A 20,599-nucleotide genomic window follows, 5' to 3' on the forward strand; every position below is an offset into this window, starting at 1 on the left:
TTTCATTGAGAGAAATTTTTTTGCTTTTATAAAATATCAGTGAAGATTCAAAATTAACCTACCTCAACAAATAATGTGAGTTTGAAAGATTTAAAACTACTATTATTATCAATACCAAATTAACTTAACCCGATTTTGATAAAAAACAAAAATAAATTAAATAATGTAATCGAGACCTTATTATTAGGTTAAAATCTCAGATTTTTTTTTATTACAACAGGATTTTTTGTCATTTGATATTTGTAAGTTCAGAATTTTTGTTATTGGGCAAACTGTTACTACTCGTAGTCATTTCTAAAAGTAATATCATAGTAAATATAGTTATCCAACATCACTAGTGATAGCTAATAGATATGGTCTGACCACATCTTTAACTGAATTTTTGCTAATACGTATGAGGAAGTCCAAAAAAAGAAAAAGGGAAAATTGAAATTTTGAATCTTATTTTTAAAGGAGAACCATCCCTAAATCAAATCTTAATAATTACTTAAAGAACAATTATCACCAATTCAAATACTATTCTACAATGAGATGGGTTAACTTTGCTTAAGTACTCTTTTGCAATATTTCTCTAGTATTGTAAAATTTTGGTTAATCTTTTTCTGTAGAGAATAGAGTTTTCCTCATTAGAACTGGATCTGGATGCTCTTACAAATTGACTAAAGAAGGGGGAAGTTAAAAAGAAGTGTAGCTATTGGATCTTAAATATAGAGCAAAATATGCAGCCGACTGCATACAGCTTCCTCAGAACCTTGATGCTGTGATAATCGGCATTGGTCGCCACCTTAATTCCCTTGTTCCAATTTCTTGCTTCGTTAACTATGAACTTAATTATTCTGTTCGAGACATGTTATTACTTCCCTTAGATCCAGCAAGACTGCTATACAGCTGATCAGTATAAGCTATCCTGAAATCCACTAGGAAAAATTACTTACATAACCTTACCACTTTTACTGGTGAACTATTATGAAATATGAAATGTAATCAAGAAATAGGCAGGAATCTATTAGGAAAGGGTCACTAGCCAGCACTGTTATTAAAGAGGGGGATCACTTGGAGAAGGTCACTGTGTATGCGTGGTCATCATTTTTGTGTGTGAAGCTGTCTTGTTGATGCTGGAACTTAATTAATTTGATATAAGTACGAGGACTTACGTTAATTTGGGGGTCCTTAGAGTTATGGCTGGAATTGGGAGACTATGTTCTGAACTGGGGCAGATTCTTGAGCCTGTTTCTGCTATTTAGTTTGGCTAGATGTGCTTCTGTTACTGCTTTTCACAGGGAACTATCAGGAACTGAGGGAAGAATGATGAGTAAGTGGCCGCAGGGTAATGTGTTTGGTGATAAGTGCTGCACTGAGCATTCGGAGGTGGTTCTGGTTGACGGATTTGGCTAAATAGGGTGGTGAACTTGACAAAAGGAGGGATGGAAAACAGCAGAGCAATTGTGGCTGAAGCTCTTTGCCGACCTGCTTCAGGTTGGGGGATGCAGTGAAAAGATCTTAGTGAGCGGACTATGGCAGAAAAGGAAGGCCTGTGTGCTGTGTTTTGAGGGCACGTTGTTAGACACAGTTTGGAGGGGCTGCGATTGGACTGCTGCTGTCCCTCGGGGATCTGGAAAAGTCTTTCAGCAGGCGAGGGATGCCGATGCAAATGATTAGGTCTCTGTATAGTTAGGTAAAATTTGGTTGCAATGGGATGATCCTAGATTAATTTTTGAGTTTCTGTTGCAAACCACTGAGACGAGTATTATCGTACGGGTTTTGTGGTTCAACTTAATGGCAACCAGGCGTTGAGTAGCTCTGGTTACATTTGGAAATGTATGATAGATTTTGTACTGTATATAAAGGTCAGGACACTCCAAGTTCTCATCAAGCAATAAGTGCAATACCCAAACTTTTTATGAATTTTCATAGATTAGACCACGTCTTATATTGATATTCGTGAAGAACATAACTAATATTTCGACGATTTTACTAATTTATCAGAGAAATAAAAAGAAATCCAAACAGACCACAATTAAACATAATAGCTAAAATAACTAAACAATAAACACATAAAAAGAATGAAAAAAAAAGAGAGAAATAAACCATCCAAATTAAGAATTGCATAAGAGAAATTATAAACAAAAATATCAGTAAAACTAAAAACAATGGGAAACAGAACAACTAAAAAGATAAACTAAAGTCAAAGAAACAACAAAAAGTAGTGAATTAATCTTAATTACAATTTAATTAGTAGCAAATATTCCTGAAAAGCAAAGTTATTGAAAACCTAGAAGGGTTTTATCTTGAACTAATTTGAAACAAAAAGAAAAAGCTCTAATTAATTCTTCTAAGTCGGCAACTCGAACCGACAAATAGGACAGTGATGGCTTTTCTTCAACCACTTTTTAATGCAATTCTCATGAAAAGTGTGAAAACAAGGCATCTCAGAAGCATCTGATCCAACCTCAAGTTCCTCCAAACATATCACGCAATCTTCTCCACCTCTGACTCCAACTCTCTTCAGCATCTCCTTAACCGATGAGTCCTTCGCCGGAAGCATGCCATAGTTACTCGTTTCAAACTCCGATTCTGATTCCGAATCCGATAATGACCAAACTCCTAGGATATTATCCGGCTCAGCGTAATGAAAATGTAGCATAATAGCTCCCCGTAGGTATGCATGTAATGGCAAGACTATACGGCCCATGCTGGACGTACAGTTTGAGAGTCTAAGTCCATGTTGGATAAGTGTACCAAGGACGTCGTTAAACAAACGGGAGTAAGGCGGGATTGCTAGTCTTGTTAGCATGGAACCGAGGATTTCAGTAATCCGGCGTTGGTCTTTCACAAGGTGGAGGTCGAAGCGAACGGTTTCTTCCGAGAAAAAAGGTTCGTCGTCAGTGTCCATGTAGTACTCGTCGATTAAGCAATAATGTTGGATGCGTTCGAGTTTAAGGGTGATGGTTACTTCAAGTTGAACGAAAAGGGGAGCTGGGTAATGGGGTTCTGGTACAACGTTCGGGGGTTGGAAAACTTCCATGTGTAAGTTTTGGCACTCGTAATGGTAAGTCATTAGAGAAATTTTGACAAGAAACAATCTAATGGGAAGTTTCAGTAGGAGCTCAATTTATAATGGCGGCCACTATGGAATCCTATCAGGAGTAGTAGTAAAGTATTTCTATTTTTTTTAATAAATATTAGTAATCGTTACTTGTAATTCAAGTAAAGAATACTTTTGTTACTACACATTAAAGATTGAATTGTTCAAGAAAATATAGCATGCAGCAAAACCCAAGCCTTATTTCCTCTTTTGCAGGCTGTGGACAGGGATTTCATGCTGTGGCCTCACATGTTGGCTCCTGGTTTTTATGCTTGTGTATGTTCTTTGGATGGGGTAATACTGCTGGTATTCACTCCGGTGGCTTTGTGCTCTTATCAGGTGGTGCATTGGATTATTCGTGTATGCCGTTTTGTGTATTGTACCCGGCGTTTGGTCTGTCTAAACAGGTCCGCTTTGGGTCTGCTCTTTCACTTTTCCTAGTCTTCTGTGGTTTAATTAGGCTTGTGCCCTGTTTGGATGTTTAATAAATCCTCAATTTGGTAGAGAAGAAAAAAATCCTATTTGTATAGGACATTTATACTTACATGCGTAAAACTTTTTTGAATTTCTTTTACATTACAGAAAAAAAATTTTATTTTTCCTTCTAGAAAGTATCAGTGAAGATTTAGAATTGTGTAGTTAATCATATTTATCTTTCCAATTACTCGAATAAGAATATGCTTTTAAGAAGAAATTATTTTAGTGGAATGCATGTTGTAGATATTTCGTTATATCATAATTAGACAAGTTAGATATGTATAATTTTTCAATAAGTCAAAAGATGAAAACCAAAAAAAAAAGAAAAAGAGTATAATACGTAAAAAAGCTCTTGAACCATTTAGAAATATTCAAATAAGTTTTATTTTTTTATTACATTCAATTAAATCTTTAGATTTTTACTTTGAACCAAATAAACTTTTATGACCAATGTTCATTGTCAGTCAAAATATTACTTATTATTTCATATCATGTGGTACTAATGTGACATGCTAATATGTCATAATAGCTTATGACATGACATGTTGATATGATATGACATAGTCATGTAACAATTTTCATCCTCACGTCAAAGCAATATTAGCATAAAATAACAAGTGATATTTAGATTAATGATAATTAGTTAACCATTAGTCATAAAAACTTATTTGATTTAAAATAAAAATATATTGACTTGATTGAACACAATAAAAAATAAAAACTAATAATTTAGAGACTTTTTCAAGTATTATATAAAAATTTGAATTTAAATAACTTTGTTTCGTGAACAATCAATTAAAATTCTTAAATTAAAAAGAATACGTATATTAAAATTTATATCTTAAGGGTTTAAACGAAAATTATAAATGATTATGTATATATTAGTACAAATAAAAACAAATTATTTAGTGAGAGTTTTTTCTTATTATCTAACTAACAAATTTTACTAAAATAAAAATCAACAAATAAAGATTGAATTGTTCAATAGAATATATATGCATGTAAATACATGCATAAAACCTTTTTGAATTTCCTTTAAGCTACAGAAAAAGTCTTTTCTTTTTCCTTTTAGAAAGTATAAGTGAAGATTCAAAATTGTTTAATTAATGATATTTATTTTTCCAGTAACTCCTCAAATAACAACTAGGTTTTTAGGTAAAATTAATTTGATTGAGTGCATTTTGTAGATATTTCATAATATCGTAATAGAACAAGTTAAGAACATATAATTTTTCAATATCGGGAAAGATAATAATTACTGAAAAAAAAGAAAAGAAATATTTAAATTCAAATAATGTTTGATTCTTGGAGATTTAAAATCAGTTAGTATAAATCATTAAATTTTATGTATAATTAATTATATTTGAGGTAGGATTCATCACAATTAAAATTCAAAACAGAAAGGCCTACCTAATTCGTATTTTTTAACCTACCTAATTTGTTATTTAGGATTTGATAACAAAAATAATATCCTGTTTAAATTTAATGCTTTAAAATCTTCCTCTTAATTTATGACTCTTCAATAAGTAAGATTCTTAATATTTCCTAGACAAAAGAGAGGATCTAACCTATCTTTATACTTAAATAAATCTTAGTTCCATCCATCATAGAGGATTTTCTATACAAGCATACATTATTAAGTCTACATATACTATTGGAATCAAGTCCATTTTGTTAAATTACATTGTGAATGACAATATTATCTTATTATCAATACCAAATAAATTTAACTCGATTTGGATAAAAAGTAAAAATAAATTAAATAATATAAGTCATACTTTAATTATGATGAAAATTTAAAAGTAATATCATAGTAAATATAATTATCCAACATCACTAGTGATAGCCACCTACAAAAAAAAAAAAAATCACTAGTGAGAGCGGGGTGTGACTACATAATTAATTGAATTTGTGCTAATACATATGAGGAAGTCTAAACAAATGCTGTGATAATTGGCATTAGTCACCACCTTAATTTCCTTATTCCAATTTCTTGCTTCTTTAACTGTGAACTTAATTATTCTCTTTGAGAAATGCTGTTACTTCCCTTTGATCCAGCAAGACTGCTATATAGCTGATCAGAATAAGCTATGACTTGCCCATATTCCCAGCAGCATCAGTTTGTTTTCCTCTTCCATCTCGCTTTCTCGCTGCCGATCCTCCTTCGAGATTTTTACTTTGATATTGAGTCCATGCCAGTGAAAAGCTCTACTTATTGAGTCCTAGAAACTTGGCAAATTACACTTCTCTAACTTGGCTATGGTTGAGATTTTATTTTGTTTGAGCAACTTAGTCAAAATTTGTTAATCCCTTCATTAAACATCATGTATCTGCTGCACTAAGGGCTTTCACATTTTGCTATCTTCAAGCAGAATCTATATCAAGCAGGAGCACTGCAACGTTATCCAACTTAATTAGTTTTATGTGTTTCTTGCTATACAATGTGATTTCACTTCAAAAATGTGCAGCCCATATTGCCCTGCATGTGCAAGTGTTTTATGAGGGAAGACTCAAAAGGCACCTTGCCTTTCTTTTTCTCAGATCTGGCAACAGTGATTGTGGGCAATTTATTGAGATAAGCTGGCCCTGGAAAATGTTAAATTAGCCACTACCATATAGCTGGTGCATATATTAGTTGCTCAAATGTCATTTGTAGTGAATTATAGTTACACTCTGATTCTGATATTCCTGTTTCTAAACTATTATGTCTAATAGATCTTAAGCGCGCGTGCACATACACATATATATAGTAACCTTTATAAATGCTCAACCCCTTCAAATTTAACAAAGTTGTGGAGAACAAATTGCTTACGTTGGAACAACTAAAGTGAGGAAAACACATAATGAGGAGGATGACTCCTACTGTCTTATGCGGTTGAAACTGAGTTTACATTTGCCAGGAAGACCTTCAAAATTGCTGTCAAAAATAGTGAGACAACGTCTCCAAAATGCTGAACAAGATCAAGATCCCTCAATTTTCTGCCAAGCAGGGGCTAGGCGGATCTTGAAGGATTCCCATTTAAGGCCTTTTCTCAATGTACTCTATGTTGGAAGGATCAAAACCTTTGATTCTGTCTATGGACCTTACAATTGTATCACCTTCAAACATATCAGGCGTGAGGCTAATGCACTGGCAGACGGATTGTCCAAGGCTGGAGTTATTAGGGACATCAATCACGACTCATGCTTTAATCTTATGGATGCCTAGGGTCGTTGCTGTAACGGTCATGTGAAGGGATAGTAGTCTTCTTGTAAATTTGACACTTCCGACTCTGTTATTGGCACATCAGACACCTCTGATGCTCTGCCAGCCTTCATCTGAGGACCATTTTGCCCATCGCAAGCCTCAAGGGGCTTTGCTTTTTGTAGTCTCATTGCGAGACCTTATGAATAAAATCACTGCTTTTCAAAAAATAAAAATAAAAAATAAACTGCGTGCTCTTGCTGGAATTACACTCCTTGATGGATCTGGTGAAGTCCCCATTAGCTCAAACATGAGCAGAACCCCTGATATATGGTAAACTTTTGGGCAAAACAATGAGAAAAACTTGAAATTTAATTGTAAAGGGATAACATAATAATGAAAAAGGATAGAAACTGTCCTTGAAGATAAGGACTTCTACTTCTTATCATCCGCAAGGCATGAACAAGAAGTGCTTCTCCCTCCAGCAGACTGATTGTACAAACTTAACCACTGCAGTCTCTTCCATGTAGCCATGTTCTCCACCATCATCTTCATCATCATATCTCACTGCTCCTTTCACCACAACAAGTTTGCAAAGCCTCCTTGATTGCTGATCACTTTAAGATTTGTAAAGTAAAAACCGGTCAACATATAAGATTTGTACGGAAACTGGTGCAAAACACTTTTATTGCTGATCATTTGTACAGTAGCCACAAGAAAGAAACGAAAAAGAATAGACCTTAGATAACTAAGATCATTACAGTAGACTTTAAGATTGTTACAGCCCCTGAGGAACGCAAACATTCGGCTATCAATAGGATCAAGCAATATCCCCTATAACCAGAGGGCCTGCTCCCAAGCATAACAAAAAGAACTTGAGAAACAGGTCATGATCATCCCACTGCAACCAAACCAGCTCTTTCCTATAAAAACCAACCACTCACAGCAGCAACAATCTCAATCGTTTTCAGTTCCCATGCCCAGAAATCATCTGAATTAACAGCTCAGACACAGCCAGCACTTCAGTTCCTTAGCCTTCTAGGAAAACCTCATGCCTCTAACACTAACATGAAAGACAGTCCATTCCATGACAAGGCCAATTCAAGGGGCCAACATGAACCTTGTTTCCTAGATCAGCACAGGCCGAACCACAGCGTGTATCCTAGCATTTGCAGAATAATAAGACAGTACCAGGGCACCTCTTTTAAGGTAGAGAGAAAATCCCTTTTACACAGGCAAGACTTTAACCAGAAAACCAACCAGCCGCCCATTCTCCCATTTGCAGCAGGTGCATACATCATCTATTAGGCCTTAAATATCCATGTACAGAACAATACTCAACCCCCCCGAGGACTATGCGACAGCAAGGTGCTGTAATACTCTTGTTACCCTTGGAAAAACTTCCCAAATTTGATAGATTTTGCACTGTATATGAAGGTGATAACTCTCTAAGTTCTCAAGCAATAAGAACAACACAAAATTCTTAGTGTTCTGCACTCCCTGATCTTCTTATCTCATTCTTTCACTGAATTTCCATAGATTAGACCATATCGTATACTGATATTCGTGAAGAATCTAACTGAAATTTGGATGATTTTGGTAATTCACGGGAGAAAAAAAAATGCAAACAGACCACAATTAAACATATTAAGTAAAATAACTAAATAATAAACACATAAAAACAATGAAAAAGAATGAGAAATAAAAAATCCATATCAAAAATTGCATCAGAAAAATTATAAACAAAAATTTCAGTAAAACTGAAAAAGACGAGAAACAGAACACAGCTAAAAAAACAAACTAAAATCAATGAAACAACAAAAAGTAATGAATTAATCTTACAATTTATTTACTAACATAAGTTCTTTAAAAGCAATTTACAAGTTATCCAAAAACTTGAAGAGTTTTATCTTCAACTAATTAGAGGCAAAAAGAGAAAGCTTTAATTAACTCTTCAAGTCGGTAACTCGAACCGGCAAATAGGACAGTTATTGCTCTGCTTCAGCCACTTTTCAATGCAGTCCTCATGGAAAGTATGGAAACAGGGCGTCTCAGAAGCAACTGATCCAACCTCAAATTCCTCCGAACATATCTTGCAATCTTTGATCTTTTACAGTACTCTCTCCACCTTCGACTCTAACCCTCTTCAGAATTTTCTTAATCGATGACTCCTTCGCTGGAAGCGTGCCACAATTACTCGTTTCAAACTCCAATGCCGATTCCGCCAAAGCTGTTGTGATCGGATCACCCTGGTCGTGGTTTACATGTTCCACAAGTGTTCCCCATAACTTTGCATGTAGTGGCAAGACTATACGTCCCATGCTGGACGTACAGTTTGATAGTCTAAGTCCATGTTTGATAAGTTTACCAATGGCAACGTTAAACACAAGAGAGTAAGGGTTGATTCCTAGTCTTGTTAGCATGGAACCAAGAATTTCAGTAACCCGCTGCCGGTCTTTCACAACGTGGAGGTCGAAACGAAGGCTTTCTTGGGCTAAGAAAGGTTCAGTGTCAGGGCGATCTGTGAAGTAGTCGATTGAGCAATAATGCTGGATGCGAATGAGTTCAAGGATGATGGTTACTTCAAGTTGAACAAAAAGGGGAGTTGGGACATGGGGTTCTGGTACAATATTCGGGGGTTGGAAAACCTGAACGTAGAAGCCTTCGCAGTGGCAAAAGGAAGCCATTAGAGAAATTCTGAGAAGATAGGATATCCCAGTTAAGAGTCGAATTTATAATGGGGCAATGATGGTAAGCTCTGGGATTCTATTTCTAATAGGGGTAGTAAATTATTCCCTATTTTTATAGGACATCATTATTTTCATGCATAAAACCTTTTTAAATTTCTTTTAATCTACAGAAAAAAGTATTTTCTTTTTCTTTTTAAAAAGTATCAGCAAATATTCAAAATTGTTTAATCAATGATATTTATTTTTCGAATAACTCCTCAAATAACAATAACTTTTTAGGTAAAATTAATTTGGTAGAGTGCATTTCGTAGATGTTTAATAATATCATAATCGGGGCAAGTTAAAATTATATAAAATTTTTCAATAACCTGAAAGACAAGAACTACTAAAAAAAAGAAAGAACAGAGATATTTAAATCCAAATAACTTTGTTTCGTGAACTATCAATTAAAGTTTTTAAATAAAAGAGGAATAGATTTATATATTAATGGTTTAATAGAAAAGCTAGTGCATGTAACAGAAAACATGAAAGAATAGGTAAAATAAGAAAAGTTATATATTTTTCAGTTCATCTCAGATTATATTCTTTAATCATGTTTCATTGATGAGATACAAGACAAATTAAGCTGGAAAAAGATTGTGGGCAGTTTTTTTTTTTTTGGTAATCTGGATGTGTTGTCTTACAATGCGGTTGGTGCTGGAAAATGTTAAATTAGCCACAATTATATAGATGGTGCATATATCAGTTGCTCAATGTCATTTGTAGGAAATTTTTAGTTACTCTCTGATTATGATATCCCTGTTTCCAAACTACTATATCTAGTAGATCTTAAGCATATATATTGTAGCCTTCATATATGCTCAAGCCCCTCAAATGTAACCAAGTTATAGAGAACAAATTGCTTAGGTTGAAGCAAAGTGAAGAAAATGAAGAGCATGACTCCCTGTTTCATGCGGATGAAACTGATTTTACATGAGGCAGAAACGCCTTAGAAATTGCTGTCAAAATGGTGAGACAACGTCTCCAAAATGCTGAACAGGATCAAGATCCCTCAATTTTCTGCTAAGTAGGGGCTAGGCGGGTCTTAAAGGATTCCCATTCAAGGCCTTTCTCAATGTACTCCATGCTGGAAGGATCAAAAGGACCTTTGATTCTGTCTATGGACTTTATCACTGCTCTGGCTGGAATTACACTCCTTGATGGATCTGGTGAAGTCCAATAGCTCAAACAAGAGGAGAACCCCTGAATTATGGTAAACTTTTGAGTAAAACAATGAGAAAAGCTTTGAAATTTGAAAATAAAGAGATAACATATATAACAAAAGAAAAGGATATAAACTGACCTTGAAGATAAGGACCTCTACTTCTTGTTCATCCACGAGGGCATGAACAAGAAAAGCTTCCCCTCTAACAGACTGACTGTACAACTCAAGTATTGCAATCTCTTCATTGTAGCCATGTTCTTCTTCACCACTTTCATCATCGTCTTCGTCGTCATATCTCGCTGCTCTTCTTCTTGCACCACAACAAGTTTGCAAAGCTCTTTGATTGCTGATGACTTTAAAAGCTTTAATGGTGGAGACAGTGGCCACATGATCAGTTTTTGAAGAGTTTTGTGCCTTAGGGAGGATGGGTAGCATCGAAGGTGAGGATAGCATAGACAATTTTCCTATGTGCTTCAGCATGGATGATAGACCCAGATATGTCGAACCAGAGTCCTTCAGCTTTGGATATAGTTTATAGATAAGGTGCCACTTTTGTCACTCAACTTTTGGGATTTTTTTTTCCTTTTTGTTTTGTTTTCTTCTACCAAGTTTTTGGACTTTTCTTTCTCCTTTAGTTCTTCTGTCCTATTTAGATTCGGAGAGAGAGAAGACTCCAATTCAAACTTAGTATTTAAATTAGGGACACATAGGATTACCAACGATTTGCAACTAGTAAAGCAAAAAAACAAAATGAATCTCCCTTTCACCATAATTATTTTCCAAGTATATCAATTGGTTATTTACTGATCACACGGGAAGGAGTCAGTTCAAAATAAGCCATTGCAGGACCTGAGAAACAGCTGGAGCAAATGAAAGAGCTGGAAGCTTGTTGCTACTTTTTTCTGAAAAGCATCAAGGAACGATTCGTAACCGGAAAAATAGTACAAAAAACTGCCACATGTGGTAGTGATGAGGATAGCACATTGCAGGAGATAAGGCCCCTGCCATGGCTTCCCCTGCTCATAAAGAAAAAGAGTGACATTCTGTTGCCAATAAGATCAAGCAATAGCCCCAAGAACCAGAGTGCCTGCTCCTAACCATAACAAAGAGAATCTGAGAAACAGGCTGTGATCATCTCACTGCAACCAAACCAATTACAGATCCCATGCCCAGAAATCATCTGTATTAAAAGCTCAAGACACAGCCAGCACTTCAGTTTCTTAGCCTTTCTTCGAAAACCTCATGCCTCTAGCATTAACATGAAGGACAGACCATTCTATGACAATTGGCTTGAGTTGTAGAGACTTAAGTGGCTTGGTTTGGTTAGCAATATATGTTCGGAGGTGATTAATTTATTGATATTGTTCCATCATGTTAATAGTTCCAAGAATATCATCTTATGATTCCATTGGTAAAATTCTGCAAATGTAACTAATTTAACATTATTTTACAAGCATTGTTTAATAATTATCCTAGGCTTTATTGATCAGTTTAATTAATGTAAACAAAGTCACTGCTTCTTGTTTTACAAGATTCAACCTTCGAGTTGATTAAACCATGTCTTAAACTGATATTCAAAGCAACACATCAATAACGGTGGCGGTGCAGAACCGAGATAGGAAGGACAGAACCCCATCCAAAGCTTGATCTGCGTATGAAGACTCTAACCAAAAGAAAACATTCTGGTTGCACCTGGGATCAAAGCCGGTGCCTAGTATACATCCGCCATATGTTCTGAAACCACCCCGTGAACATCCCATTACAACCAGACCTTCATAAAAACCCTGTACAACATATAAACTCAAGACATCTACAGAAAAAACCTTAAGCCTGCACAAAAAGGAGTAAACAGCAGCATTCAGGAGGGTAAAGTCGAGCCAACAGACCCTCCAACAAGACACATTCAGCAATTGAAACCGCATAACACTGATTCCACTCAAACACATACTGTCCCTGCAGAAACCAGACTCACAGACCTGCATCAGCGGCATCACACAGCAACCTGAGAACCACTCTCCTATGTTACCCTTGCTTCCCCTAGACAGGTGGTTGATGCTAATCACCGCCATGCACGGACCCTTTGATCTTGATACTTTCTTCACCCTCTTGATCGCACTGATCTCCACCTTCGACTCGAGCATCTTCTAAACCGATGACTCCTTCGCCAGAACCACTCGTTTCAAACTTCGATTTCGATTCCGCCAAAGCTCTTGTGATCGAAACCTCCTCGTCTACATGTTCCACAAGTATTCCCCATAACTCTGCATGTAATGGCAAGACTATACGTCCCATGCTGGACGTACAGTTTGAGAGTCTAAGTCCATGTTCGATAAGTTCACCAAGGACATTGTCAAACACAAGAGAGCAAGGGTTGATTCCCAGTCTTGTTAGCATGGAACCAAGAATTTGAGTAACCCTGTGGTAGTCTTTCACAATGTGGAGGTCGAAACGAAGGGTTTCTTGGAAGAAGAAAGGTTTGGTGTTGGGGTAAGTGAAGCGGTCGATTGAGCAATAATGGCGGCTGAAATCGAGTTCAAGGGTGATGGTTACTTCAAGTTGAACGAAAAGGGGAGTTGGGTCATGGGGTTCTAGTGCAATATTCGGGGGTTGAAAAACGTAGTGGAATAAGTTACCGCACTTGTAAACGGAAGCCATTAGAGAAATTTTGAGAAGAAGCAATCTGATAGGACATGCGAGTCAAGAGTCAAATTTATAATGGGGCAATGGCGGCAACGCTAGAATTCTTTATGTTATAGGATTAGTAAATTATTTACATTTTTTTAATAAATATTAGTAATTTTTACATTTAAATTTTTTTTTACTACACATTTGATAATTGGGAACCATAAAAAAATAAAGAAATAATTCTAAGTTTAAGGGCATCTATCTAATTTATATAATGAAAAAAAAAACATATGAATAAAAAATTTCCAAAAATTTTGGCATTACGATCCACCTCTACATATTAGTAATTTTTGGTAATAAAAATAATTTATAAATATATATATATATTGGTACAAATAAAAACAAATTATTTAGAGAAAGTTTTTCTTGTTAACTAATACACTTTACTGATCACCAAAATCAACAAATAGAGATTGAATTGTTCGTGCAACCTTCTTGAAGCATATTTCCTATAGGACATAGATATTTACATGCATAAAACCTTTTTGAATTTCTTTTAAGATACAGAAAAAAGATTTTTTTATTTTTCAACAGATATCAGTGAAGATTTGAAGTTCGATAATTAATCGTATGTATCTTTCCAATAATTCCTCAAATACATAGCTTTCTAGTTAAAATTAATTTGACGGAATGCATGTAGTAAATATTTCATAATATCATAACGGGATTAGTTATATATATATATATATATATAACTTTTTAATAATTAAAAAGATTATAACCTCTAAAAGAAGAAAGCAATGAGATATTTGAAATCAAATAATTTTGTTTCATGGCAAAGATCGTCTTTTTATCTGTGTGAAATGACAATTTACATGCACCATAATACCCAAGATTTGTATGCTTTGACTTGATGGGTGTATCCACTTTCAAGTATAAGTAGAGTGATATTTGGGCAATGTGTTCGGGCAATATATATAATTTATTGATTTAAATTAGATCAGTATAGTAAAATTACACGAGAATAATATAATTTGATAATATAGTAACTGATATTGGACTAGGAAATGTAGAACTTCATATCAAAGATATTGAGCATTTTGCTTGGAATCATAACACTACAAATCAAAGATAATTAATTAAGCAGTGGATTTCAAGTAGATATCATGACATATCAAAGATATCAAATGTTATAATTGGAATAGATCCAGGATATGAAGTGTTATGCTTGAAAATGTAGTACTATAAATTAAGGATATAATTAAGAATAATCAAGGATATCATCTATTATACTTAAAATCGTAATACCACATATCAAGGATATCAAGCATTAGACTTAGAAGTGTAACACTACATAACAAGGATGTCAAGTATAATGATTTGAACTATATCATTATAGATCAAGAATATCAAGCATTATGCTTGGTACCATAACACCTTGTATCAAGGATATCATCTATTATACTTGAAATTGTAGCACTACAGATCAAGGATATTTAATAGAAAAATCTTGTAAATACTGATAATAATAGTAGGAAAGAATAATTTTAAATTAAAAATTATAAATAATAATAGTAATAATAAATCAAAGATAATTATTTTAAAGTATTGATAATTTTTTAAAAAATTTTCTTGTTTCAATTTTATTAACAAATTTTCATATTATATTTGAATTTTTATTACTTTATTATTTTTTATTATTTTGAGATGAATATAATTAATGTTTGTTATTATTTTGTTTGCATGGTGTTTCACTCGAAATAGAACACTTCATGAACCGTGATATAATACGTCAACCATTTTGCTTAAATTAAGACATGTCTATCATATAATTGTCCTGCAGTATGCTAATGTGAGTTATCGCACATGCATATAACTATGTTTTTATGTTACTCAAGATCAAAATTAGTCAACATTTAAAGTAAAAGCAGTCTCCTTGAATTGTTTTCCCGCAGTTAGTAATTTTTTAACAAAATTTGGTATTCTCCTTTGCTAAAATCTAGACGAATCTTTCTTATTTGTGATCCACATGATTTTAAAATCTTTAAGAATTTTACTTAAGATAGGTTAAGAAAATAACCTTCTTATGTGTTTTTATTGACATGTTTCAAAAGCTTAAATTGTAGATACTTGTAAATACCGATTCATGTAACATTTGACGCAAGTAATAATTTTGTACTCCATTTATACCAATAGTCTATGGTAAAAAAAAAAGCTAGAAATTTTATATGTGCAGCTTTTCAAATGTTTTACCTGTTGTGCTCTCCTTGCCATTTTGGGACATTGTTTTGCATCCTGTAGTTAATGTATTCTAAAATTCTATACATTTATTCCCTCCTTACTAAGAAAAATATAGTTCATACTCTAAGCATAAACAAAAGCCATGTTATTGTCATTTCATAAACTCTACAGCCTTGAAAGAAAAAAAGCCTCAAAAATATAGATGGCAATTAAATTTCATAACTTCTTACCAATTATAGGCATACAAAAAGTTATCTTTAAAACAAAACAATTTATGAAAAATAAAAAACAACTAAAATAATTAACTAATAGCAAAACTCACATGGATAAACAGCCTTTTGATTCAAGTTTTCTTCATATGAAAAGAGAATAACAAATCAATGAGAAAACAAAAAAATAATAGTAAACAAAATGATTAAAATTACATCAAAAAAATAACAAATCTTCTCCAATTTAATCTAAGTAATGCATTGTTTGATACCAGTCAACCGTATAACTAGTCAACACTATCAGGCTGGATTTGGTTTTAAAACATTCATTCATTTATCAATGGTAAACATAACAAGCATGCAACGAATTTAATGATGGAGCACAATGGTAGAATTGAGCACAATTTTGACTTTGCCACTAAAACACCCTATGTTACTATTCTTTTCAATTCTAGATACACGTTAAATCAACCGTAATCACAATTCAATCCAAAACCTTTAAATATTATTCCAAGTACTTTTATTTTTTTTTAAAAAAAGCAAAACATGTTAAGCAGCACCACTAACAAAACGATAGTATTAGTGGGTGGAGTTGGCCCATGAAATAAAATAAATCACCCAACCTTTGCTTTGTAAAAATAAACATTTTAAATGGACAAATTGGTACAAAATTTGAAGGTTGAATTGAGTTTTGTCATCATTAAAATATAATAAAATTTATTTTTTTATATAAAAGATTTTTAAAACTAAAAGATTTTAACTTTAAACTTCTCTAAAAAAGAATAATAAAATTATTAAATTTTATTATTACTATAGATAATATACTTTCTTAGAAAGAAAATTGAAAAACAATCAATTTGCAAACTATATTAATAATGGAGGTCTAAATGTTATCCTAAACTTTTTTTTCTCAACTAAATATATGGACTGAAGTTGACACAATAATACAAATTCCAATGTCAATGTATAAGATAATAATAATTAAACTTAAAAGGCTGGATTAAATATAAAGTATAGAGGTATCTTTCTGAGAAAAAAAATTGACAACTAACAGCTAGGAAGGCTACATGAAACTGAATCACTGTATATAAACAATTCATAGCATAATTTAAGACAAATAATACAATCAATAATTTGATTTCATATTGCAATACATATTTTTACTGGCCTGACAGAATGTCTTTGAATTGGTATGGTAAGATCATATGGGAATGATATAATTTGGTAATAAGTATACAGAAGAACAAAAGTTTTTTATGTATTGATACATTTAGAGCTTACGTGTATTTACTCTAACATAATTAGAAAAGTGGATAACGTATTTGTTTTCATGTTGTTTCAAAAAATTGTACACTTAAATTCAAGGCTATGCAAGTATTGAGTGGGATGATATTTTAATATGAATATTACAAAAACTATTTTGACCTAGTAGGTGAGTAGTCAGTGGCTGCGTGTGCTCTATTACTCTATTCTAAAGTGTCGCCTTTACCAAGAAATTAGAAGTACCCTCAGCAAAAGTTAAAAAAAAAAGTTTGAGTGATTGGGATTGCCTATCAGTGTGCTTTTTTTGATGTAGTCCTGCATTGAAAATAAACATTAAATTTCTTTTTTTTTAATGTAAAAGCAAAGTATTTCTTGAGATTGAAAATTTATATACTTGTTTTTTGTTTTTTTTTTGTATTTATCTTTCATAAGCAGTTGAGGCTGTTGATTTGTTTGGGATTAGTTTTCTTGCAACTTGAGTGTTCACTGGTGATAGAGGTGCTTGTTGTTCGAAATCCTCAAAAGTTGCTTAGGTAGAATGTGATGTAGATGGAGTGCTGGCAGATGGAATGGTAATAGATAAAATGGCAGTAATTTCATTTTGTATCTCATTACAATCAAATAGTTTGAAATTTATGACTTGTTTTAATGGCTTTAAAGGTAGGACCTGGAAAAGTCATTTTGTCAATAGTGGTGACTGTTGCAAGTTTGCCAATTGTTGCTCCAATTAATTTTTTTGTTGTTTTACCAAGGGCAACAAACTCCATTTGTCCTACATTATCTTCAATAAATGTTTGTATGCAACATCTGAAAAATTATGAACGTATTAATTATTAAATTTTAATTAACAGAAGCACTCGAACATTTGACTCATTGATTGGTGCATGATCCCCCTGCCTAAAGAATAGGGTTCGAATCCCTTCTCCCTCAATTATAAAAAAAATATTTAATTAGCAGAAACAACATAGATAACAAAGACTACGATAAAAGCAATTATTTGAATGAAAATACCTTGAAAATTTGAGACCATAGTGAAAAGGTAGCAATATGTTTATATATTAAAAAATTTAAACATATGTATTTGCATGAAAGATAGCATAAAATGATAGAAGTATTCTCATATTGCTCTGAAACTTCCATAAATATATGAATAGCAACAATAAATAAAAACTCAAATTTTTTAAACTTGGAAACATAAGGAAAAAAAAAGTACTACCATCAACATGTTCATCATAAACATTAGTCAACTCATTGATTGTGTTAAGGACATTAATATAAGGACTACTTTGACAATGATTGCTTCAGCAAGCAGAAGCATTAAATGAAGCATGGAATTTTCTTTTCTCATGAATAGATTGGGTAGAAGGTGAAAACCATAGAAGTTATAGTAGTTTCAAAAAATATTGTTTCTAATTCTAATAGCATTGCTAGGCCTACTTGATCTCTTAGCCTTCAATATATGCACTTTTTTTTAATCTATTTTGTCTTGCTTGAATAAGCTTATCAATTATACAACAAAAACTGAATAAGTCAAAATGAACTTATAAATAAATAATAATATTGGAATAAAAATTAGAACCAATAATATTGTTATCATATTATAATATATCAGTTCTGAAGGTGACAATCAAAGCAACATTAAAACTAAACCTAAAATGATACTCATGAATGTATACAACAGTTGTAACATTATAAGTATAACTAAAACAATAATCATGAATGCATAATAATCCTAAATATGACAATCCAATTATACATATAAAAACAAACCATTAAAAGTATAATTGAAACAATAATCGTAAATGCATAGCAGTGGTAACATAAAAAATATAGTTTAAATAAAAATCATGAATACATAATAGTTCTAAAATAAAAATTTTTTTAGATATTTTATAGTGTAATGTGCTCAACAAAGCAAATTTTCTTTTAGCAGCGAGATTATCAACTGTAAAAATCAACAACTAAAAGGAAATATGTCAAATTTTATAAACATCATTTTACACAAAACAAAACCAAAATGTAAAATGTAACTATTTATAATATAATATATAAATATGAACTAAACTATAAGTATACATGAATCATAACTAATAATGAGTAAGTCAAATGTGAACACACAATAATCATTTTAGTGAAGCATTTGTTTCACAGTTTTCCAAGTCTAATGTTTATTTACCAAATTAACTGAGGACTATCTGTCAAACAACATACAACATTAATGGAATAAATAAAAATCAAAACAAATAACCAATGAAACCAGTCAATAAAAATCAGAAGCAGTATTCATTAAGAACAAATTTAACATGTAATAAGTATTAAAAAAGAAACAAACAATTATTAAAAGACCAACTATTTCAACAAATTTATTAATTAGTTTGAAAAATTATACAATAATGTTCAAGTGCATGTTAAACCAAACAATTTACAATAACAAACAAAAAATATGAAAAAACATAGATCTCAAATCATAAAAATACAACATCAACACAATATTTTTTTGTACCATGAGTATGAATAACTGAAATAAAATCAATTTTTCCCATACAACTTATATAAACCATGTAAATATTTATATCCAGTAAAAAATATAAAATATGTAAAAAAAAAAAACTTTAATAGATAACCCACAAAACCGAAAAAGGCTAGGGCCTAAAACAGATGTTAATTAACATTGACAAATATTATTACTACTTTCATTTTCTTCCCTTGTTTACTGGAACTTTGAATGTGATATGCACTTGGTTTGTTTTATTCAAAATTTGAGTGATACGGTTGATAATGTGAGACTGCAAGAGTTATTCCGCAAGTATGGGTATGTAATATCTTGCAAAGTTGCCACATTTGAGGATGGGAAGAGTAAAATGTGCGGCTTTATTCAATTTGAGTAAGAGGAAACTGTAAATGCTGCTATTAAAAAGCTTAATGGCTCCACTTTGGGTGATAAGTAGATGTAAGGATTATTTTCTTTTTTTCTATATGAAATTCTCTAGCATTTGGCTTCTATTTTGTAATTATTATATATCTTGTGGTACAGATATGTTAGGAAATGTATGAAAAAGAGTGGACGGGTAATGCTAAGTGTTGATGTCAAATACACAAATTTGTATATGAAGAATTTGAATACAAATATCACAGAAGAGCTTTTGCAAGATAAATTTTCTAAGAGCCTGTTTGGTCTGACTTTTTTCTAGCTTAAAAGCTATTATGAAGCTCTTATAAAAAATAATAGTTTTTAAAATTAAGCTAAAGTTATTTGGTAAATTTCTTTTTATAAGTTTTTTTTATAAGTTATAATTTTGGTTAAAATTATCATAAAAGATATTTTTTTTAGAGGGAAATATTATAATTATTTTTAACAGATGAGGATATTCTTGGAACAAAAATAAAAATTCTCTTGTATTTTTAAAAGAAGAGAAGAAAAAGCTCCTCACAAGAGCTTTTCCTGAAGCTCTTTTTTTAAAAATTTTATTCTTTAAAAAAAGTTACTTTTTTTTAAGAGCTTTTCAAAATTTATATTTGGCCTGACTTTTACTTTTAAAAGGTAAATAAGTTGAAAAAAAGTCAGACTAAACAAGCACTAAGTTTGAGAATATTGCTAGCTTGTTTGTAGCAAAGGATGAA

General features: G+C 32.3%; 2 protein-coding genes across 2 annotated transcripts; both read right to left on the reverse strand.

The window, feature by feature from the left end:
• LOC18609886 (E3 ubiquitin-protein ligase ATL76) lies at positions 2,333-3,025 on the reverse strand. The gene has a single exon (XM_018114998.1). It carries the CDS (start codon positions 3,023-3,025, stop codon positions 2,333-2,335), a length of 693 nt encoding a protein of 230 aa, XP_017970487.1.
• LOC18609888 lies at positions 10,326-11,188 on the reverse strand. The gene is made up of 2 exons (XM_007045227.2): positions 10,779-11,188; positions 10,326-10,678 (listed from the first exon to the last, which is right to left on the reverse strand). The coding sequence occupies exons 1-2, from the start codon at positions 11,118-11,120 to the stop codon at positions 10,499-10,501; spliced, it is 522 nt and encodes a 173-aa protein (XP_007045289.2). The 5' UTR covers positions 11,121-11,188; the 3' UTR covers positions 10,326-10,498.

This window comes from Theobroma cacao, chromosome 2 (assembly GCF_000208745.1).
Source record: "Theobroma cacao cultivar B97-61/B2 chromosome 2, Criollo_cocoa_genome_V2, whole genome shotgun sequence".
In the NCBI taxonomy this organism is placed as follows: Eukaryota; Viridiplantae; Streptophyta; class Magnoliopsida; order Malvales; family Malvaceae; genus Theobroma; species Theobroma cacao.